At 36.9% G+C, this 24,260-nt stretch overlaps 1 protein-coding gene and 1 long non-coding RNA gene across 5 annotated transcripts; one reads left to right on the top strand and one right to left on the bottom strand.

The window, feature by feature from the left end:
- Positions 1-22: 22 nt before the first annotated feature.
- On the bottom strand, positions 23-2,556 carry LOC140743211 (uncharacterized). 4 transcript variants are annotated; one of them, XR_012102410.1, is made up of 6 exons: positions 2,331-2,556; positions 2,077-2,252; positions 1,744-1,912; positions 888-984; positions 580-673; positions 23-366 (listed from the first exon to the last, which is right to left on the bottom strand). It is a non-coding gene; the product is annotated as an uncharacterized LOC140743211 (long non-coding RNA). The 4 variants fall into 4 exon arrangements; XR_012102408.1 differs by having other exon boundaries at positions 888-1,912; XR_012102409.1 differs by having other exon boundaries at positions 580-984.
- A 1,020-nt stretch (positions 2,557-3,576) lies between these two features.
- On the top strand, positions 3,577-11,194 carry yps (Y-box binding protein ypsilon schachtel). The gene is made up of 5 exons (XM_073074313.1): positions 3,577-3,809; positions 5,058-5,121; positions 5,502-5,717; positions 6,942-7,079; positions 10,355-11,194. Exons 1-5 carry the CDS (start codon positions 3,686-3,688, stop codon positions 10,590-10,592), a joined length of 780 nt encoding a protein of 259 aa, XP_072930414.1. The 5' UTR covers positions 3,577-3,685; the 3' UTR covers positions 10,593-11,194.
- The last annotated feature ends 13,066 nt before the right edge of the window (positions 11,195-24,260 follow it).

Genomic DNA, 24,260 nt, shown 5'->3' with positions numbered 1-24,260 from the left:
TCATCGAAATTAAAAAAAAAGGTTTTAAATCAAATTACTTTTATTCAAAATTGATCCATACAAAACTGTATTGTCTTCACAAGGTTATATATTATGTTATGTTATGCTTAAGTTAGAGCCAGGACAAATATCTATTACGTTTATTATGTCATCTATTGTAATTTGTGTGGTCCAAAATTATGTGATATTTAGTTTCGAGCGTCACGTATGTGCAATTGTTCATATACTTAATTATAACTCTTTCAGAGCACAAAACCAGTCCTTCACTCACCTCTGAGCCTTATCTATCTTTATTCTTATCAGCTGTTCTAGCCTTCTGCAAGATGTCGTCCTCGCCTGCAATACCCTTTCAACTGCTACGGAACCCTGAAAATTGTTGGCAATATCTATTTATATACTTGTTTTTAAATTTTGCAGAGCTAAACACTAATTCTTCACTCATCTATGATCCTTATCTATCTTTATTCTATTCAGCTGTTCTAGTCCTCTACAAGATGTTGTCCTCGCGTGGAATACCCTTTCAACCGCTCTGGAAGGTTTTTATTAATTTTGAGAGCTAAAAACTAATTTTTCACTCACCTCTGAGGCTTATCTATCTTCGTTCTGATCAGCTTTTGCAGTCCTCTGCAAGATGTCCTCCCCTGCTATACCCTCTTTCAACTGATCTGGAACCCTGAAAATTGTTGGCAATATCTATTTATATACTTGTTTGTAAATTGTGCAGAGCTAAACACTAATACTTCACTCACCTATGAGCCTTATCTATCTTTATTCCTATCAGCTGTTCTAGTCCTATGCAAGATGTCGTCCTCGCTTGCAATACCCTTTCAACTGCTCTGATATATCTTTATTAATTTTACAAAGCTAAAAACTAATTTTTAACTCACTTCTGAGGCTTATCTATCTTTGTTCTGATCAGTTGTTGCAGTCCTCAGCAAGATGTCGTCTTCCTCTGCAATACGCTCTTTCAACTACTCTAGAACCCTGGAAATTGTTGGCAATATATATTAACTCTTGTTCACTCAGTAGTTGGCATTTATACTATTATTTTTTTTAATAACTCAAGGTAGCTAAGCTCACATTTATATTAAATGTATCAAAAGGATTACATAATATACATATAGCACAAAAACGTCCAATCAAAGTCAAGAAATCTTATAGATGGATTTTACAAGAATTCATAGTTCAGCTGCCCTGAACATCTCGGTGGGAAGGTACATATATTTGTAAATTAATCAATTATTATTTAATATTGGTAATTTTATCTGTGGTTAATCACAGATGTCTATGGACAGCAGTATGTAGCCACTTATCATCTAGTGGAATACACGCTTGTTTGCTACCTCTATATTATAGAAAAGTATAATGTACGTATGATGGAAATTGTATATTACTACTCAGTATTTACACTATTGATGCAATAAAAATCAAATATTGTGTTGAAATTAAGCCTCCCAGATTGAGAGTCCAAGTCTTAGCACAATAACATTATCTTTGCCTTTTTTATAACTCAACAACTACAGACATAAGACATTAACTTCTTTACAATATGTTCATTTTCCTGTATATCTTTTATTTTTACAATATACTCAGTTACATTCCTATCAGTTTTTAATTTAATAAATATATTTTCTTGTCGTGTTGTGGACAATTTGGTAAACATAATGAGCCAAGATGTATAGATTGATCAGAACATTCATTCATTCATGTACCTAAGCAAGTATCATTAAAATATGTTAGTACCTGTCTTCTCCCTGAAAAAATACTTGGAAACCATTAAGCATTTGAAGTATCCGCTTCAAGTAGCACCACCCTCTCCTTCCCTGCTAGGGGAGATGGGCAGCAGCATATCCTTCGAAGTTATCTAGAGGCACAGACTACAGCAAACCATATTTTCTAGTTCTGACGGCATCTGTAAATATGTGCATATTTTATTAATAAGTAAGTTTGGGTAATTTTAGCATTGGGGTAGAACCACGCTTTTGAAAATGCACCCTAACTTGGTACATTTTTTAAATTGGTAAACAAGATACATATAAATAGAACTTCTGAGATGATAAAATATTAGATACTTACTGTTGCTGGATGGTGGATGGTAGTTCTGATGATGATTCTCATAGTCACGCCGAACGGAAGGTGCGCGTCCTTACACCAGTGTCCTTTTTCATGTAGACAAAAGTAAGGCCACTTTAGTGATTCTTCAAGATTTTCCACTAAATCATTGTAATCATTAACTTCTGTCATCGCACTCACTTTGGAAAGAAAAGAGAAAGTAAATAAATATATCTTTAAGAGAAAATCGTAGTATCATGGCGTACGCTATTGATTACCTTAAATAATGAGAGACATGAGAGTTTTCGCTAAATTATGTTAGATAAACAATAAATTTCTGTCATTTCTGTAATTCTAGGTCCGTACTGTATAATCTAAATCAGATATTTAATATATTCTGAATGTGTTTTTACGGTCTTAATTTGTATTTAATTTCAATTGCAGATTCTTATTTTTTTATTTGAATTTTGAATTTGACAATTTGACCCAAGCCTCAAACGGTCAATAAACTTGTTACTTGACAGTTGACATTGACTGATTGACAGCCATGAGAAACTGGACATCGACAATAAATTAATTTGACAACGATAAACAATTAGACTATTTTTTGCGAAATAAATTAAATAATAATATTGGTTTAGTCAGCGTAAAACTGTTAGTGTGTTCTAAAAATATAAAGGAATCGCGTCGCCATAGCAAATTGTATGACTGCACCTGCTCGAAACAAATTCAGCAGATTAGCAGTTTGGCGCGGACTATAACATCATTCAACATGTTTAATCGATTATTAAAATCTATATTTTGTCCTACACTTAAACAGAAAGAATAGTAAAAGAAGATAACTACAAGAGTGAATAAAACTCAAAAAAGCTCATATTATTCATTTTGTCTGTATAAAAATCGCATAATAAGAATAAAATAATTAAATTAATAAAAATGACCATTGATTTTGTTTCTATTGAAAGCATAGATTGAAAGATACCTTCATCAGTTTCGTCAAATCAAAATTATATTATTAATCGTTAGGAATCTGCCTATAGATATCTCTCAATATTTATAATTTAAGATAATTATTTAATGTAATTTAATACTTCTTTTTTAGTATTTTTCCCTAGATATTCATTTTCCCTAGATACTATGGCAATAATTTTAAAACCTATTGATTTTTTTTATCTACCGACGCGACGCTAGCAAGTCTAGCAACGCAAGCAAACCAAATACAGTGTAAAGCAAAGTAGAGAATATTCTTTATACTATCGTTTGCTCAATTACTCGATTGTCTATGAATTGTGGTGGCATCGATATTATTTGACATCGATCGTAACGTAAAATATGACTTAATTTATTAATACAATAAGACAGTGGAATTGATAAAAATATCTTTTAGATATCAGGTCATTTTGGTATTTTATAAGACACGGCTTTTAATAATATAAGCATAATGGAATTAATATCGATAACGGCCAACATCGAGATATCGAACGAAAGCTCTGTTCTTTGCACATTATAATCTGTACCTGGATACATAGTTTTTGTCAGTTCATTTGAGACGATCGGAGAGAAGAGTGAACATCGAGGAGAGGTTGAGGAGGATTTTACCATCTAGCCACCATCGCCGTTCGCCAATTACACCATGGCTGATACCGAAAAGGCGCCGCAGCCGCAGCCCCAGCAGCAGCAGCAACCACAATCACCACAGCAAGAACAACCGGCTCAACCGCAGCAAGCGAAGGCGGCTAAACAAAAGCTGGTCATTGGTAAGTGCCGCTACGCCATCTTAGTTTTTGATTTCGCGTGTCCCGGCTTTACACCGGAAGCACATGGTTCGTAAAATATAATTCGAGCGTTTTGTGCATTCTAATAACGTGAAAGCATTCCAATAATTAATTTATGTCAATATAATACGGTTGTGGCGGTAAATATTTCGTAGGATGCAATGCGTTATTGATCGAATGTTGACCCCGGCGCGGCATCCGGGCGTCCTAGTAAGCGTCACGCGGTGATAATCAATATGCGATGCAGATTTATCTGCGCATTGCATCCTCGAATGCGTGTTTGGTTTTTAGCGCGGTATCAAAATGGCGCCAAATTGGATAATTGCATTCCAATTGGACTGGACAATGAAGAAAAAATTAAGGCTTTGCGTATTTTCCGCCCACGTTGCAACGGACGGTTGCAAATATATACGGTGAACATGGAATAGTGTGGTTGCGCGGGCTGCACTGTCGGTATATTGATTCTGATTCCATCGGCCGAGATTTTCTAAAAATAGCCATATTTACAGAATCCTACTCGGCCGTGTTGCGTTCCGAATACTGTTGGACATTTATAACAAATGCTTGAGATTGGTGCTAGGCGCGTTCGCGCGTTATTCTGCCTGTGTAACAGACTACCTCGAAAATGAATTACAATTTGTCCTTGAATCTTAAAGTACCCACTCCACTAGCTGTGCGTATCTAGTCTACCTGGACCTACATACACCACGACCTACAATTGTAGAGGACCACTTAGGTTGAACATAACAAAGCATGAAGTCATCACATGCTTAATATTCTCAATGGCACCTTGTAATAATTTTGTTGCAATTTTCTATTCTCGCCTTGCAATTGTTTTTGTTATGTTTTCTGCAATTCAATGTTTATAATTTGCTAGCGCTTGGAAACTGAAACCTTGCATCATCATTAATCTCATTAAATTTTTCCTTGATTATTTTTTGTGCTTTATAGTTTACAACCATTTGATATACATTACTAATCAACCAATTTAAACATAAATTAATTTTTCAATAAATATGCATTAAAGGCATAATTTTAAATCAACATAGGACTGAATTGTATTTAACAAACTTGCAATGTAACAGCTGCATTCAGAGGTAAATATTTCATAACTAAGACTATTTAATGGCCAAATACTTATTGGAATGCTTTCATTATAGTGTATGTGAAATGTGCATGTGGATATAATAATAAACAAAATGACTAATAACTTGTTTAATTCTCTTGCAGCTGAGAAAGTTTCGGGCACTGTTAAATGGTTCAATGTAAAGAGCGGATATGGTTTCATCAATAGGTGAGTTTTTATTACTAATCTCCATATTTTATGTGCTCAGTTTCATAATTGAGTAAGGTCATTCAAGTTACACCCACACACTTGCAACAATATTGAGTCATCCTTCCAGACCTCCAATAATATTTTGAGTGGTGACATAATACTTAATTTTATGATTTGTTGTTCTTTAAAAAAGCGTGTTCTATGTCTGTACTGTAGAAGTAATACTTCAAGGAGCATTTAATAAAAATAAATGAATATTATCGAACAATAGGATGCAAATGGCGCATAACAAGACTTGAACGGATGTGACAATGAAAGAGGCCACAACAGGGGGCGTTGTTGGACAGTAATATATTAAGGGAAATGGCAGATTGGTTCAGAGATGTTTGTTTTTGCAGGAATGACACGAAGGAGGATGTGTTCGTTCACCAGACGGCGATAACCCGGAACAATCCTCGCAAGGCTGTGCGCTCGGTCGGCGACGGCGAGGCGGTGGAGTTTGCCGTGGTCGCCGGGGAGAAGGGCTACGAGGCGGCCAGCGTCACCGGGCCGGGCGGCGAGCCCGTCAAGGGCTCCCCCTACGCCGCCGACAAGCGCCGTGGCTTCCCGCGGCAGTCAGTAGATCTTGTTCGCAAAACTAAAAAAAAAACTATCTCCAAAAAGAATAAACCCAGTATTTGTAATATTGACAATGGCACTAAGGGAATCGTAAAACGAAACTTTAAGGATCGTTATTTCAATATGAAGATAGATGATTCTAGTGTGGGTGATTGGATATTTTAAAGTCTATGTATTAATATTCATAACATAAAAATATTTACATTGTTTCCAAATTTTAATATTGTAACTTTACCATAACATAGTGAGTGATAACATCTTGTGGATTTTACAATCTAAAAGTTATATTTATAATCAGAGTTGCACTGAGACACACAAATATATTTAAGAAATTAAAGTGTGTAAATAAAACATCTTTTTGTGATTCTTCTTTAATTAATTGTTTTGTTTGTTTTAAGTGCAGATAGATGTTTATTTTAACTTTTCGTTCACCCCTCTTTAGTTCTTTTTTTGGTGAATTAAAAATTATTTAGTATAGGTAAAGAAGATATGTTCAACAAACAATTGTTCATGAGATTGAAGAGTAATATTTATAGATTTTACATATATTAGGATTAGTATAAGGAGAGATAAAGAATAAGTAATATGCAGTTTGGGACTGGGGCTTTGAAATAGATTACATTTAAACAAATTTGTCTTATTTGGGGCTCAATAAATATATTATTACATAATCATTTTTTTAAATGTTTAAAAAATTAAGACTGATGATCAATTAAGACGAATCATTTTAAATAACTTGGTATAGTGAATAGCAAATGTAAAGTCAGTTTATTCATTACTACTAGATGATAAGTTATTTTTACTTTCGGTGAAGTTTTTGTGATTTACAAGTTTTGTGCGGACTACTCCATAACACTTGGGTCATATGAAGTGCTTCAATGGCAGGTGGGATCAGTGACTGGATTTCCCACAAACACCTGGAAATCAAGCATGTCTCACCTGAAGTATCAGGATACCACCTACCACATCCGGAAAACATTCTATTCAGAATGTTCAAGATCTCCGCAAATGGGTAGGTAGGTCTAACCTGAGGTTGGACACCCTATTATATATGTTACAGTTATATTAAGACCCATATATGTCCAATCCACATTATGATTTATATAGGATGCCAGCATGTTAGGTCTTCGGTGTTTAGTATTTGTTTGTTGTATGTTGTTGTATGTTTATTAGAAGTGTTTGTTGTTGGGGGCATGGAGCTGAGTTGTGGTTGGTTGCAGGTACTACCCACGTAGCGGGCGCGGCGGCGAGGGCGCTCCCCGTCGAGGTGGCATGGGTCGTCGCGGGCCCCCGCCCAACCAGGGGGGCGCGCAGGGGGATGAAGGACAGGATGGGGCCGGCGCTCCGCCGCAGCGCAGGTCAGTCACACTTATAATGTTACATAGGTACAGGGTACGAGGGGTGATTCTGTCTGGAGACCCATTCCGGAAAGCAGCAAAAAGCAACTATGCCCACGGTAAATAGCATTGTATTTAATATTTATGGACATTATATTTCAGTGTTTAAAGTATGTGTAAACTTAAAATCATTTTAGAAAGACATCAGCCGGTCCCTGGCTGACAGACACCACATTTATGACTGATCGATTGAACGTGGTAGAACCCTTTGTGGTTCGACTCCGGCGGCACCACCGCCACACCTATTTCTACCTAATAACAGCAGTGTTAGGCGCTGCTGTGTTCCGTATTGAAAGGTGTGGTATGGGAGACAGACTTTTCTGAGGCGTTCCAGCTTAGTCCTCAGGGGTAGCGGCGCATCTGTGGCCGACCTCAGGTAGGAATATCTAATCCTATCTGGGGTTGATTACAGAGCAGAGAGTCCATGGGCGGCAGTCCCTACTTAACATCAGGTGGACTGCATGCTCGTCTGCTACTCCTATATTATAAAAAAAAAGAAATGACAGTTTAACAATAGGTTTGATGGGTCTTGCGCTAAGACATCACGTCATAAGCAAGAGATCTACCAAGCCTGGGCGTCAGCGCACGCGTGCAAGGATCCGAAGACCGCCGAGCTTCGAACGGCTTTCAACGCTGCCTCCCGTTCAGCAAAGAAGCATATGGCTAAGGCGAAGTCTAGGCACATCGGCAGAATTGGCGAGCGGCTACTTGGCTACCCCTCCGGGAGTAGAGCCTTCTGGTCGCTGGCCAAAGCTGTCGAGGGTAATTTCTGTCAATCTTCACTACCGCCCCTGCGGAAACCAGATGATTCTCTGGCCCATACGGCAAAGGGGAAAGCCGACCTTCTGGGTACCCTCTTTGCCTCAAACTCGACTCTCGACGACCGAGGGGCCACACCGCCTACCATCCCGCGGTGTGAGAGCTCTATGCCTAACATACGGTTTACACAGAAAGCTGTCAGGCGAGCTCTATTGTCTCTTGATGTCAAGAAGTCGAGTGGGCCGGACGAAATCCCCGCGGTGGTGCTGAGGACGTGTGCTCCCGAGTTGACTCCCATCTTAACGCGCTTATTCTCGCTTTCCTACACCACAGGACAAGTACCGTCTTCGTGGAAGGTTGCTCTTGTACATCCGATCCCTAAAAAGGGTGATCGCAGTGACCCGGCCAACTACAGGCCTATAGCGATAACCTCCCTGCTCTCAAAGGTGATGGAGCGTGTTATAAACACACAGCTCCTGAGGTACCTCGAGGATCACCAGCTGATCAGCGATCATCAATATGGTTTTCGCAAGGGCCGTTCAGCTGGTGACCTTCTAGTCTATCTCACACACCGATGGGCGCAAGCCATTGAGAGCAATGGTGAGGCATTGGCGGTTAGCCTGGATATCGCGAAGGCCTTTGACCGGGTCTGGCATAGAGCCCTTCTCGCGAAGCTTCCATCTTACGGTCTTCCTGAGAGGTTATGCGCATGGGTAACCAGCTTTCTGTCGGAGCGGCACATCAAAGTCGTCGTCGACGGATGCTGCTCTGATACGAAACGTGTAAACGCTGGCGTGCCCCAGGGCTCAGTCCTATCTCCCACACTATTCAATCTGCATATCAATGATATGTTGCAACAAGTAGGCAACATACATTGCTATGCAGATGATAGTACGGGAGACGCTACGTATACAGGCCGCGCAAATACCTCTCGGACTCTCGTGGAAGAAAGCAGAATCCGACTTGTGTCTGAAATCGAGGACTCTCTGGAGCAGGTCTCGATATGGGGTCGACTTAACCTTGTTGAGTTTAACCCCACGAAGACACAAGTCTGCGCGTTTACCGCTAAAAAAACCCCATTCGTCATAGCGCCACGGTTCCAAGGTATCCCGCTCACCATTGGTAAAAGTGTGGGGATCCTGGGAGTTGACATATCGTGTGACGTGCAGTACCGGGGTCATTTGGATGTTAAGGCGAAGTTGGCATCAAGAAAACTGGGCGTCTTGAACAGAGCGAAGCGGTACTTCAGCGCGGGGCAACTCCTTCTGCTTTATAAGGCGCAAGTGAGACCCCACATGGAGTATTGCTCACATCTCTGGGCAGGGGCGCCCCAATACCAACTTAACCCACTTGACTCCGTGCAGAAACGCGCGGTCCGAATCGTCAACGACCCGGTGATCTCCGATCGGTTAGAACCTTTGAGTTTGCGGAGGGACATAGGTTCCCTCTGTGTGTTCTACCGGCTTTACAATGGTGGGTGTTCCGAGGAACTATTTGACCTGGTGCCTACGTCACCATTCCTCCATCGCACCACTCGCCGAAGGATGAAGTTCCATCCACACCAACTGGACTCGTGGCGGTCCTCCACGGTTCGGTTTGCACGGACGTTCTTGCCGCGGACGTGTAAGATGTGGAATGAACTTCCTCCTGAGGTATTCCCGGAGCGCTATGACATGGGGCTCTTCAAAAAAGGTGCAAAAAGAGCTCTCATACAAAGCCGGCGATGCATTGGCGACTCCTCTGGTGTTGCAAATGTCCATAGGCGGCGTTGACTACTTTCCATCAGGTAGCACGTCTGCCTAATCGTTAGGTTAAACGATAAAAAAAAAAAAAAAAAATAGGTTGAAAACTAGTATTTATGCCAGTAGCATAGCATTAGTTCTAGTCATGTATTTCCACTATTTACAGAATGGTTTCTTTAGCAGAAACTAAATTTTAATTTAGTTTTTTGGGAACTAATTCATTCCAAATACCACAACTACATAGCATAACCATTCAGGAGATGTTATATCAGTATGGATATTTAATGCAGATATGCTAAGAAGTAATTGATATTTTATAGTCTTGCATCGTGTTTATAGGTTTGTCTAATTTTTAATTATTAGCGATATACATTTAGCGAAAACTTAAGCTACTTAATGGAGCAATAGAAACTTACAAAACCAATACAGGTTTTGTTAAACTTTACAATTTATAGATATCATTTGGAAATAATATATTTGAAACAGATATTCATGCTGACAATGAATAATAAAATTGTTATATAATGTTTGCACAGCTTTAATCTGAAGTCAACGTGACGCAATGCATACCTACTGTATTGTTATGACACCCTCTTGAACCTCATTTTAATGATAAAATACTTAATATTTAAGGTGAATAATAAACTGATAGCGAAATATTCAAGGTGACATTGTAATAATTGGGGGACAAATGGCAAAGTTATCCTGTTATTGAATGCATTGTTATTTCGATAGCTACTTCCGCCGTAACTTCCGAGGCGGACGGCGCGGCGGCGGGCCGGGTCCGATGAACCGCGGCGGCTACCGGCGCATGAGACCGCGCAACAACTATCAGGGACAGGGAGGCGGCGCCCCACGCGCCAACGGAGCGGAGGGCGAGAGCGGAGCGCCCGCCGCGCCCAAGGTGAAGCCGGTGCCGAAGCCCGCGACGGCCGCCACTATCGAGGCCACGACCAACGAGAGCCAGGCGTAGCGCGGCCGGGCTCGGTGTGGCGCGCCCGTAGTGCTGTCACCCGCGCCGCACTCACCACTGTCTGTCTGTCCGTTTCCGCTCCAGAGTGTCAGTTACGCCGCACATCGCCGCTGGCCGTACTGGGGGTGAAGCATGAGGAACTGCATAGTATCATGGATCAAAGATGTGATATTTTTATTATTAAATTAATATATTGTATTGTTTGGATGTTTTGAACTTACAAAGCTATTCGTTAGTATGCTGCCAGCGAGGGGAGGTCGCATCGCTCTCCCACCGGTTGGGCGGTTTTTATTAGAAAGAGTATTTTACTATTTTAAAAGCAAAGATTTTAAAACTAATCGTGTTTACTCGTGAGACAAAATTAATATCTCTTTTATGGCGTTATTGTGCAATTGAAAATTATATATTGTGTAATAAATTGAGAAATGATATGCAGGTTCCGATGCCCCAAGAGGACTTTAGTATTTTTCAAAGTATGTGGATTATTTTGTTATGATTGTACAATTTTTTTGTTCAAAGATTATGTATCCTTTGTCTACTAAAATTAGTGCTGTAACTTGAACACTCTCAGAAATAAACTTCTTTCTACCTGTGTGAAATAATTTGTTTTTATATTTTAATCATTTACCTGACCTATGAATCTAAAGCAATATAGTGAAGTCACCCTGACAAGTATTTTGTTTAATGTCTAGTTTTTCTTAGTATGAAAAAATAAAATAATATTAATTAACCCTTGTTCTAAGACATATTGAATCCAAGTTAACCCTAGTAAAACTTTATTATTATAAACATGCACATTTAAGAAAATTTATTGTCCAAGGTTAATCTTAGTTATAGGTTGTCGTGCGAAGGTTCCCGGGTTCGATTCTCGGTCAGACAGATATGTAAATGATTGTGCAATTCACACTCAAGAGATGGCGTGACATGGTGTGGCTTCCTTACTCGTCATACTCCTTTTATCCGGCAAGCTATAATTATCGTTTTTTTGGCTTAAGTAATAAGAAAAATTTTCGCGAGAAAGGGAGTGTGGCTGCCAGAGCTACATTTGAGGCAGTGCGACGAGCAACCCAGGACGTCGCCAGCACCTTAGCATTTAATGTATGGGGCTCAATGACATAAAAAATCGATTTGCTAGCAACTCTGACATTGTACTTTACATTAGATCTGGCCGGCAATGTTCAAGTTTAAATATCAAAACTAAAGATTTGTAAGATGTAACAAGACGAATCAGTAACAAAACATTTTATTCAGACGCAGTCGATTCTCCATATACCTGATTTCTGTTTAATAAATAATTATGTATGTTAAAATTTATTATCACTACATTACACTGATTTCTCTTCACCACGAAAGAATTGGACAGAAGCAACAAATACTTAGCGGTCTTCATAGATCTTAAGAAAGCATTTAACACCGTGTCTGTTTCTATCCTTGTAAAAAGGCTAGAAATTATTGGAGTCCGTGGCACCCCACTGTCTCTTTTCAGCAGCTATCTATCTAACAGAAAACAGGTAGTTAAAATTGATCAATACCTAAGTGAAGAGCTAAATGTGACCTTTGGTGTACCATAGGGGAGTGTCCTCTATCCAACGCTATTCCTCATCTATATTCATGAATTATGTAATCTTCCTGGTGTTGGAGGGAGGATCCTCTCCTATGCGGATGATAAGGCCATAGTCTTTATCGGGAGAACTTGGAAAGAAGTGAAAGTGATCGCTGAAGAGGGGCTAGTTAAAGTGTCCAAATGGCTAAACAATAATTTACTTACTACCTCCTAGCTACAAAAAACAAACTTTATTTGCTTTGCCCCCAATAACAATTCACAACCTTCCCCCCAACTTTGTCATTAAATATAATTTCTCAAGTTGCAACTCAATTTATACAAACTGTAATTGCCCTGCTTTACAAAAGGTCAGCTGTGTAACATTTAGGGCTTGTGGTGGACCAGAGCTTAAGCTGTAGTTAGAGTAAGAAAACTAATTTGGGTTTTCAAAACCCTAAGGTATGTTATGGATGCGGACATGTTAAACAAAGTTTATACTGTCCAATCCATTATCCATTATTATATACTGTATCCCGGTCTAAGGTGGTGCTAACAAAACAAAATTTATGGATCTCGAAAGGGCTACACACACTTATTAAGGTTATGCATTTCAAGCCCTTCAGGTTCCCTACTGATTCTCTCTACGCTATCAGTAACTTATTATCTGTTAGAAAATTATATATTATGAACCAAATTTTAAAATTCCATAAAGATCTACCTTTTGATAACATCTTCCTTGATAGGAGACGTTATGATATTGTAGCACCCTCTCATGCGGTTCGAACCATTTTTGCTCAACGCCAATATTTATCATAAGCATCTTATCTATATAATAAAATCAACGGATTACTGCAATTGTACCCTTTAACTTCACACAACTGTAAATTAATTCTAATAAGGTGTCTGCAAATACTAAATTATACAGAGGTCAAGAACCTCTAGTAAGACTAAAATAACATTTTCAACTAGATAAAATTTTTGTATGTGGACCTACTCGTAGCTTCGGATCCCAAGGATATCTTTATGATTCGGTAGGGCATGCACTAATGATATCTAAACATTGTACTCAATATGGTGTAATATCAGTGTCAATACTTTTATGTACCTATAATCCTAATTAAGAAATCCAACAGTGGAAGATCGAGGCGTTCCTATCACAAGTGTCTCTGACTACTTACCAGGAAGCCCCGACTACTAGTTTTAAGGGTTTTCTTAAATAAATACATTTTTATTTTTTTATTATTTATTCCAAGTTATCAACTCAATGGTGTTACTTCAAAAGTAGTTTTACATCGGTGTCCTGTGCACTGCAACATAATAATTATTAACAAAGAAAGTCAATTAATATGTGGGTTTTTATTTATCACTATTTGACATTGAAGGTAAAGCAACATTTGAAGCGAGGGACACTACCGTCACTTATAACAACAATGTTAGCTGATGTTCAGTTTTGTAAGTGGTTAAAAGTGATTTCACCGAGCCATTAACCGCAACCCTTAGGCAACACACCGACTTCAAGTAGGACTTTTATCCTATCTGGGGTTGATTAATAATCATCATAGATGTCCATGGGTGGTTGTCCCCTACGATTAAGTAGTAATAACTGCATGCTTCTTTGCTTCCACATATATAATAAAATTCTGATGCAGAGTGGTCACTGTCGCCTGCACACTAGTAGGTAGCTAATTCAAATCGATGTTAGTAGCTCTACTTTGTTGTACATGCCTCAAAACAAGTTTTTGATGCGTCGAAACAGCGAAACTTCAGAAACTTAATTAACGGATAGGTACATACATCCCAATAAATTATTGTAATTTACACATTGTCTCCTTAAACAATTCAAACTTACTGTAGATACGCACTGTACGCCATCACACTGAAATATAAGGCGGAGTAGGTAAGCAAGGTGCGGTTAACAAAATGTTAAATTGATAAATTATTTCACTAACAGGTAACAACAATTTTGAAATATTACTTCGTGTATCTGGGCGATAGATTAAAAAAATATGAATGATTTTTGGCGCTCCTTAAACGTAGGTGAAAAAGAAAAGATTTTTCTATACGAAATATCTCTAAAATAAGTGCACGAAAAACGGTTCTTCTACTCTATTCTTACATTTCCCAGACTATGACCATAGATTAGTCTATGTATTTAGAAAATATCTTTATCTTCTATAATACAGGTGTAGCAGACGAGCACGCAGTCCACCTGATGGTAAGGCTACTGACGACCATGGACATCTGTAATCAACTTCGATCACTCATAGGAACCGAAGGTAACCCCAGATAGGATTAGGTATTCCTTCCTGAGATCGGCCACAGATGCGCCGCTACTCCTGAGGACTAAGCTGGAACACCTCGGAAAAGTATGAAAATATAAAAATAAATAGTTAAAATATAATAAAGGCACACTGTGGTTTTATTACATACTTATTTACTACATACCTCTGCTTTGCATTTATTGGAGTGGCACTGCGAAGCAATACAGTTATTCAGCTCATCATATTATATTTGTATTTTAATCAATTTAACTCATTAAAAGCAAATTAGACAAAAAATGTACTTAGGTATTTTTTAAATAAAATATTTCATTGACAAGATTGTGTAAAATCTTAATCTTGGGATATAAAGTAGGTATGCATTACCTCAGCAATGCAGCTGGTTCCTTTACACTGAAAAGATAAATATGAATGCACTTAAATGTTTACTTCTTTTAACGCATTTGGAGTAGGTATTTATTGCAGTGTATTTTTATCGTAGGACAACGAGACGCCCGCCGATGAATTAGATAATTTATTCGCAGGAGGTATTTTATCTATCATCTATTGGGATGAAAAAACCAGACGACAAGTATTTGTTCGGTCGTGCAAATTTTGTTTGAATGCGTAAAAATGTTTTTGAGAGACTAATCTCTAATGAAAGGTGGGTTTATGACGCCCCTCTCGTTATATAGAAGAAATGCAGTTGTTTGTATTACATATTTTTTTTTATTTAAGTTAGTTATGTTATATATATTTTTTTTATAATTTAGGAGTAGCAGACGAGCATGCAGTCCACCTGATGGTAAATGGCTATTGCCGCGCATGGACATCTGCAATCAATCCCAGATAGGATTAGATATTCCTACTTGAGGTCGGCCACAGATGCGCCGCTACTCCTGAGAACTAAGCTGGAACGCCTAGGAAAAGTATGTCTCCCTTAATTGACCCTACAAACCAAAACACATCAGCGGTTAACACTGCTGTTATGAGGCAGCAATAGGTGTGGCGATGGTGCTGCCGGAGTCGAACCACAAAGGGGTCTACCACCTTCAAACATCAACTTACGCTGTAATACGATAAGTAGATTTGTAATATTTACACACATTCGAAAATTATAAAATTTTGTCTGCGTTTTAAGCTCGCATTTTCAAACACGACATTCCAGAATATATTTTATATATATAATTATCAAACATGAATGAATGCATATATATGTGTATATGTATCTATAGATAAAATTATATATACAAGAAATAAACTGTACCTTCGACACGCATAACTCCCCAGTGCACTGAATAAAATACATATTAAAATTATTCTTGGAAATACACCAAATTACAGACGATTATTTTACACTATGCATTATGATTTTATCTCCTTCGTTTCGTTTTCACAAAAGTCGCTACGCATTACTGTTAGTGTATGAATGTATAGTGGACACGCATCTCCGTAAGTCCTAGATCTAGATCTTAAGCCATTGAGTCAGAGGGGTCTAAGCCATACCGTTTTTTACAACGATGGAGAAACGTTCAAAAGGTACCTAGTGTCGTGGGGGCGACACGGAACGACACATAACCATGTGGGAGTTTTACCGCACTAAAACCTCCCCGGTGGCTATCCTCAGCGCTGCGAAGAGGACTCCGGGTTGTCCAACGGAACGCAACCGGAGTCCTCTGAACGTGTTGCCCCATCAGGCTCCGCCCAGGTGATACCAGGCGCTCTCTAAACCGTCCGGTGTGTACGACGGTATGCGACCACACATACCGCCGTCCTTCCCGGGGTCGCTTGCTGGACGGTTCAAGGACCTACTCTTGCCGCCCGCAACCCCGATAGCCCCCTTTTAGTCGCGACCTACGACAGGCAGGGGAGCCCTATTCTAATCTCGGAACTACAGGGACATCGCGCCGTGAGGCGTCACCTACGCCCGCGGCGGTCTGTCATACCTAGCCTACTGCGCATTGGATTAGTAGACTTCACATATCCTTGAAAACTTTATTGAAGGGAAAACCTCTTTAGCGGCGTTGTGCACTTTTTGTGATGGGTAAAAATGTTAAACTCGCGTCATGACACGTGGCCTGATCGAAAATTTGTAAGACAGAAAAGCAACCTGCAAAAGTCAAGATGTCATCCGGTGTCACCATAGAAAAAATATGTCAATGGGTTTCAGTTTAATTTTTTATTTATTATATTTTATTATTCACTATATTCATTATATTTTATGGTTTCGAAAGTTTTCACTTCTGAGGCACTCCCAAAGTACAACCCGGTGATTATTTTTATGAAACTATGATTGTATTTATGTCCAATATTTTCTTATGTTTAGTACATAATAGAATATGTTTGGTTTTTTGTTGGTCGTGTAATTAAAATCTTGTGAATAACATAACATTTTGAAAATTTAATTCCTGCACGCTACCATATAAATGATTAAAGGTGTATTACATCTCAAACCATCATAAAATGTAACAAATGACAAATTAAAAGAGATAATTTAATTCCAAGTAAGTTTATGAAATTCCAGACTGTGTGAGATGTTACATAGGCTTGTGTTCTTAGTTATTTACAAGATGATCGAGCAGGAATATTAGAACTTTTCTTTTACTCTTTCATGTACCGTGATATGAACAATATAAGTTAAATTTTATAGAATAATTGGGAAAATTAGGGTCGAAGTGGCAGTCTTCTTTCTCGGTCCTACGACGCCAAGACCCACAAAGAAACAATAAAATATAAACTTTTGATTAAATTTGAATAAACCGGACAAGTGCGAGTTAAACTCGCGTGGAGAGGGTCCCGTACAAATTTAACATTGGAAATGAAAAACGTGCTCTCCCATGTGTATGGAAAAATTATTAACTGAAAATCTATATTCATATATCGAAATTAGGGATCTTTACCCATTCGTTTAATGGATGGAATCTATTTTATATCAAAGTTAGTGATCGTCTAGTCGTTAATAAACTCGGCCTCTTTATCGAGAGTCACGCAACTCTGATTTTTCAAAGTTATATGCGTAAGTACTAGAAATTAATTATCATTTGCTTAAATTTTCTTGCGTAAAGGAAAACGTCGCAAGGAAACATACAAACTGGACAAATCTTAATTTTTTTTTCTATCATTCCGCATTTGACCAGCATGGTGGAGTACTCGTATGGCCTAATCCTTCTAATTCGTAGATCCGTGCCCAGCAGTGGATACTGGAAGGACAGTAATGGGTTGATGATGATGACGTTAAAAATAGTTTTCACTATTATTACGGGTACCGGACGACTAACTTATTGAATATTTTAGTTTAATGAATGCATGGTGTATAACTGAGTACATACATTTTTAGGATTCCGTATTCAAAGGGTAAAAACGGAACCCTATTACTAAGACTTCGCTGTCTGTCCGTCTGCCCGTCTATCACAGGGCTTTATCTCTGGTACCGTAATAGATAGACACTTGAAATTTTTAGAGAGGATGTATAAAAGTGTAGTGGTTAAGAAACTCGGCCTCTTGATCTAGAGGTCCGAGGTTCTAATCCCAGGCACACAACTCCGATTTTTCAAAGTTTTGTGCGTATTGCGTAGTAGAAATTAATTATCACTTGCTTAAACTTTCTTGCGTAAAGGAAAACATCGCGAGGAAACCTACAAATTAACCTAAACAATTTTAAAGAAAGAAATAGTTTTCTATCAATCCGCATTTGACCAGCGCGGTGGACTATGGCCTAATCCTTCTCATTCTGAGAGGAGACCCGTGCCCAGCAATGCCCAGTAGGACAGTAATGGGTTGTTGATGATGATGTTAAAAAATAGGTTTCAATTATTAATAGGTACCGGACGACTAACTTAATGAATACTTTAGTTTAATGAATGCGTAGTAAATAACTAAGTAAATACATTTTATGTATTTTATTTTTAAAATGAATATTAGAGTATATTGTAATTTTTTACTTTTTTTTAGTTAGTTTATTCTATGTTATTTTAATAGTGTTATTTTTTTATCATTCGTTTAATTGTTTTTGTTAATTCGTATAAATGGGAAACCGTTCTTATTAATTAAACAAATAAATAAACTTGTTTATTATTCGTACAGTAATTGGAGTAAAGTAATTGATTTTTTATTATTTGTCTGTGTGTTATATTTCAACGTATTATTATATTTTACTATTTCACAGTTTATGGTAAAATATTATAAAGGAAAATATTAATATAATTAATATGTAGAGATGTTGCAGGTTCTTATATTTATATTGAAAGGCGCGTTGCTTCGTTGATATATTTATTATAACTGACTTAATAATACTCATTACTCTAACATTAACTTGTATAATATACGGCTTAGCTCCACACCACACTTCCTGGGGTATACGAAAGAAAATTAAAATAGAAAATTTGATGTTTTTCAAACAACTAAAACAAATTAACAAAAGAAAAAACAGTGAAAATTGATATTCGAGTTGGTGTAGAACAGGTCTCCTTAATCATAATAATTAATATAGGTAATTTCAATATGTAATATAAAATTATTTAAAAGATACTGATAAAAATGTACTGAACTATAAGTGCACATTGCACAAAAATATGTCTAGTTAATAGAGATTTCAGAAAGGTACCACATTTACCGTTTTACCACCACATTTACCCATTTAAAGTTAAAGAAAAAAGTTAAGACTGTTTTTGCATGAAAGAGACTGAAACCAACTACTTAAAAGTTAATGATGGAGTTTTTATTTAAACTACGCTTGCTACCGAGACACAACGTGTCAAACTGTACAAAAATAAATCATTGACTAGTTAGACACTTTAAAATATCCTTCTTCAGTTGTAAAAAATCAACTAAGTCGTAGTGAATGTAGCTCTACGCCACAAAATTCAAAAATAACTAACTAGCAAACAAAGTAATACAATTTTTCAAGTCAATTTTTACCTACTTTCAACTGTCGTGTCGTAGTGAAAGATTTTAAGTGTATGTAATTTGAATGACAATGCCATAATTTGGTATCATGGAACTGATCTGATGATCGAGCCAGGAGATGTCCTACCAGTTTTTACCTTAAGTCGCTGCAAAGTTAGAGTATCGCCTCTTATAAGTAAGACCATAATCTTGATCTTACCGTATGCGAGTCGTATGTATGAAAGAAATGTATTAGCGGATTTATGAAAGAATTTAAGAGTGAAAATATTATTTATGCCCAATTACTTAATCATATAGTCACGCGTGTCGTATGCGTAAATGGAATGAGTAGATATAGGTAGAGTTAAAAATATTGTAAAGAGAGAAGATACGATGTAAAATGTTATGAAAAATAAATATATGTTACAAATTATGTGATACATATAAATATTATGTAATAATGTAAAATATGTGCTTATAAAAGCTTACTTACCCATTAAGGGAATAGAATGTATTCATGGATATGACTTTATAATTGTATGTGTAAGATTAATATCATAAGGTTACATATAACTTATAAGTAATTTGAAAACACTTGTAAGTAATTTGAAAATCGAGAAAAACAGGACGAACGGACGAAACGAATAATTATACATGCCTTTAATTTATTTAACTCTATTATTCTTACTTACGTTTACTTTATGAATAGTCACAACGTACGAGTATGTAATTCATTAAGGGTTGATGGTATTCTATGAGTAGTTAGATATCTGGCCGAATAATAATTATTGTCTTATTCATCCGGTACCTAAAAATATGTCGCGAGCGGGATGGCAAAATATGACCAGACAATGATAAATTAAAAAAGGTTAGTATGAGAATGTATAAAAACAAAATGTATTTTTTACAAGTTCGTATTTCATTTACAATGTTTGCATGTAAGTATGTTGTTAGTTTTGGTCAAAGCTTGCTAGGCACATTTGACCTACTTCCAGGTATCCTGTTAAGCTGAAATTTTGCAAGTGTAGGTACATCGCGTGACAATGATATAAAAAAATATTTGTGATGAGGATCGGGTCTGATGATGGAACTGGAAGCTGCCCATAGTAACCCCACTGAGTTTGGGTTCCTTTGATTTTTTTGATAAGGAAGAGTCCTTAGTAGGGTATATATTTAGAAGAAACAAAGGACTAGATAGTCCAACATGGAATCCATGGTCTGATATTGGAGATGGAAGGTGGCCATAGAAATTCAGTTTTGTATCCACAACGACGCAAGCTTGTATAAACATATTAATCCTGTATTAATTTAATTCATACGTTATTATATCATCAACAACAACCCATTACTGTCCCACTGCTGGGCACGGGTCTCCTCTCATAATGAGAAGGATTAGGTCCATAGTCCACCGCGCTGGCCAAGTGCGTATTGGTAGACTTCACATACCTTTGAGATTTTTTTTTATAAATCTCTCAGGTATGCAGGTTTCCTCACGATGTTTTTCTTCACCGTTTTTAGCAAGTGATAATTAGTTTCTAATACGCACATAACTTTGAAAAATCAGAGGTGCGTGCATTTGAAGCTTACTGTATTAATCTATTTGACGCGCTAGTGTTAATGTACTTTTGACACTACTATATTCATCTAATTATGGTGATACGGGTGTTAATCTACTTATGTACTACGCTTGGGTGTTTGAATCTCGGAATATGATATTGTATAATGTTATTAGACTTATCTGATATTGGATCTGGGTGCCGGCCATAGCAACGCCGAATTATATTACATATGCTTGTCGTGCCTAGAATTCTTGAAAATCTTGATAGATACTATTTGTTTTAGTAAATTTTGTATATAATAAAATGTGTCATACAAAAAATATTAATGAAACCCTCATTTTTTTGCGTTTCAAATCAAAATTGTAAGAAAAAACTGGAATACAGTATGAACATCATATTCCAAACTTTGTCAACTTGTTTCTGACAAGCTAACAAGCAATAGTTGTTAAGAACGTATATGAAAAAAGTTAATAGTTTCTTTATAAAACACGAAAACCCTGAATCACGCTATCGAAGTTTTTGAGAATCTACGCATATATACGGCGGGCGGAACGGGGTTGTTGGGGAGTCCGTGTCTACACAGGAAGGCAGTGTGACGGGGCTGCTCTAAACCCGTCACGTTCGTAGTGGGCTTTTCGCGTAATGCGTTTAAACTTGGTTAACCCCAGTTTGTAAGCCTTACTACAGAACACACACAAAAAGGTTGACCGAAAATGTTCTTAAATGTACTGAAGTAGAAACTGCGACTCCCTTTTTACTCGACAGCGGAGAGTAACGTTTGGATATGTATGTATATGGAGTGTCTTTGGCTTCGTCTATAATTTAGGTCTATATTTAGTGATATATAGTATATATATAGTTATCTAGGTATATAGGTAGGTATCTAGGCTATATTTGTAAGTATTTTTTTTAAATAACACTTAAGAAAGGTTAATGCAACTTTTCGTAATGCAATCTTGAAAAGCGATAGATTTTCAAATTTTCAACACTTATTTAACGAGGTAAATTCTCGTGGAAAGGGTTCCGTACAAATTTGACACTGTAAATGAAAAACATTTTCTTCTATACGTAATAATTATTACATATACATGGAATATTACATACGTATAGGTCATAATTATTCCGTTATATATTGGAGAGCCCTAAAACCAACCCTTTCATTTGATATGTCACAATGCCATTTGCATTTTTGAAGTGAAAACTTCTTTAGCGGCTTTTTGTAAAAAATATTAAACTCGCGTCAGGACACGTGGTCTGATCGAAAATTCGTAAGACGGCAAAGCGAATTTCAAAAGTTAAGATGTCATCCGGTGTCAGCTTAGAAAAAATATGTTAATGGGTGTCAGTTTAATTTTTTATGTATTATATTTTACTAGCAGCGAAACTCGGCGTTGCTCGGGTTAAAATAAATCGCATGTTTAATGGTATAAACAATATTTAAATATCCATTTCCTAAAGTAGATATTATAGATTTCTGTCTTATAGTGGGAGATTTATTCGAAAGATTATTTCCGATAAAGATGGACTATCCTATAGCTATACCTTAAGTAAATATTGTAATGAACCATTCTAGAATGTTCTAGAAATTTACGGAAAACTTTAGATCATTCTAAAAAAAAATTAAATTCAACATGAGCATGCCTTAAGCGCTCATGTCATATACGAATTATTGCTAAACGGTATAAATTAACCTTTGACTTCAATACGCTTACATGCAATTTTTTTTTTCTAAAGGAATGCTATATATTTTTTTATTATATATTTTTTATGTCTGTCAGTAATAACTCATTGAGACAAAACAAAGAACAAAGAGGTAAAAAATCACAATTGTCTTTTTTTAGTTTCACAAAAAAAGAAACAAATTTAAAAAGACAATTATGCAAAAAAAATATAACCAAAAATAACGTTCAAGAAGTTTAATAAGTTCATAAAAGTCAGTAATAAAATTTATTATAGGGGATTTTTTTATAAAAAATCGCGCATAAAGCATGCCAAATTTTCAGAACTTACTAAAACATTCCAGGCGGATTTTAAGAGTTAATGCAGACATTTTGGAAGTTTTACAGATCATTTCAGAAATTTCTAGAAAGTTCTAGAACATTTCGGATGGATTTCTATAGTTGTAGGCATTTTGAAAGTTTTTAGATCATTCCAGAACATTTTTGTACTTTCTAGAACATTCCGGAAATTTTGTGAACGTTCTAGAGCTAGAACATTCACGAAGCCTTTACAATATTCGAGATCAAATATAACAATCGCCCATATTGTGAGATTGTTCTACTTAACATTATTGTTATTGTAAAACGCTTGTGTACCTTTATTATATTAAATAAAGTTATTTTAAAAACAAAACAAACAGTTGCACACATTCTAGAATTTTCTAGATTAATACAGAAATTTTCAGAACTTTCTAGATCATTCTAGAAGCTCTCTAAAACATTCTAGATTGATTACAATCATCCCACTCATTTTTGAACTTTTTAGATCATTCCAGAAAGTTTTAGAACTTTCTCGATTATTTCGGATAAATTTTAGCAGTTGCACTTATTTTGGAACTTTCTAAATCATTATAGATTTTTTTTTAGAACTTTCTAGATCAGTCAATAAATTTTCAGAACTTTCTAGATCATTCTAGAAGTTCCCTAAAACTTTTTAGAAAGATTACAACCATTGCACATATGTTGGAATTGTCTAGATCATTTCAGCAATTTTTCGAACTTTCTAGAAAATTCTAGATTGATTAGGTACATCAATTGCACACATTTTGAAAGTTTCATAACTTTCCAGAAGCTCACATGAGTTACAGATGGACATTTATATATTATTTCACATTTGAAGGTGGTAGAACCCTTTGTGGTTCGACTCCGGCGGCACCACCGCCACACCTATTTCTACCTAATAACTGCAGTGTTAGGTGCTGCTGTGTTCTGGTTTGAAGGGTGTGGTAAGGGAGAAAGACTTTTCCGAGGCATTCCAGCTTAGTCCTCAGGGGTAGCGGCGCATCTGTGGCCGACCTCAGGTAGGAATATCTAATCCTATCTGGGGTTTATTACAGATGTCCATGGGCGGCAGTAGCCACTTACCATCAGGTGGACTGCATGCTCGTCTGCTATTCTTATATTATAAAAAAAAAAATCACATTTACATTAGTTAGAGAAGGACAGATAAGTATTATTTCACATTTTCGTCCTTAAAACGACCCACTTCCACCCACCCCGACCAGTTTGGTCGGTCTCTTACGCACAACAGGAGACCAAGGGGTATTTGCCATCCCAACAGGAAGTTGATCGGAGTTGCGGATGATAGAGAAAACTGTAAATATACGTACTGACATTACCATTTTATATATTTAATTTAATTAATAATAAGATTGAGGATGGAATTGAATTAATAGCACATGGCATGTTGGCTGCAGTGGTGTGGT

The sequence above is a fragment of the Epargyreus clarus genome, unplaced genomic scaffold, assembly GCF_041222505.1.
Source record: "Epargyreus clarus isolate Ecla_fem2 unplaced genomic scaffold, WU_Ecla_fem_2.2 ptg000007l, whole genome shotgun sequence".
Lineage (NCBI taxonomy): Eukaryota > Metazoa > Arthropoda > Insecta > Lepidoptera > Hesperiidae > Epargyreus > Epargyreus clarus.
Note: the sequence above shows the minus strand (reverse complement) of the source record. Positions and strands in the feature narration are given on the sequence as shown.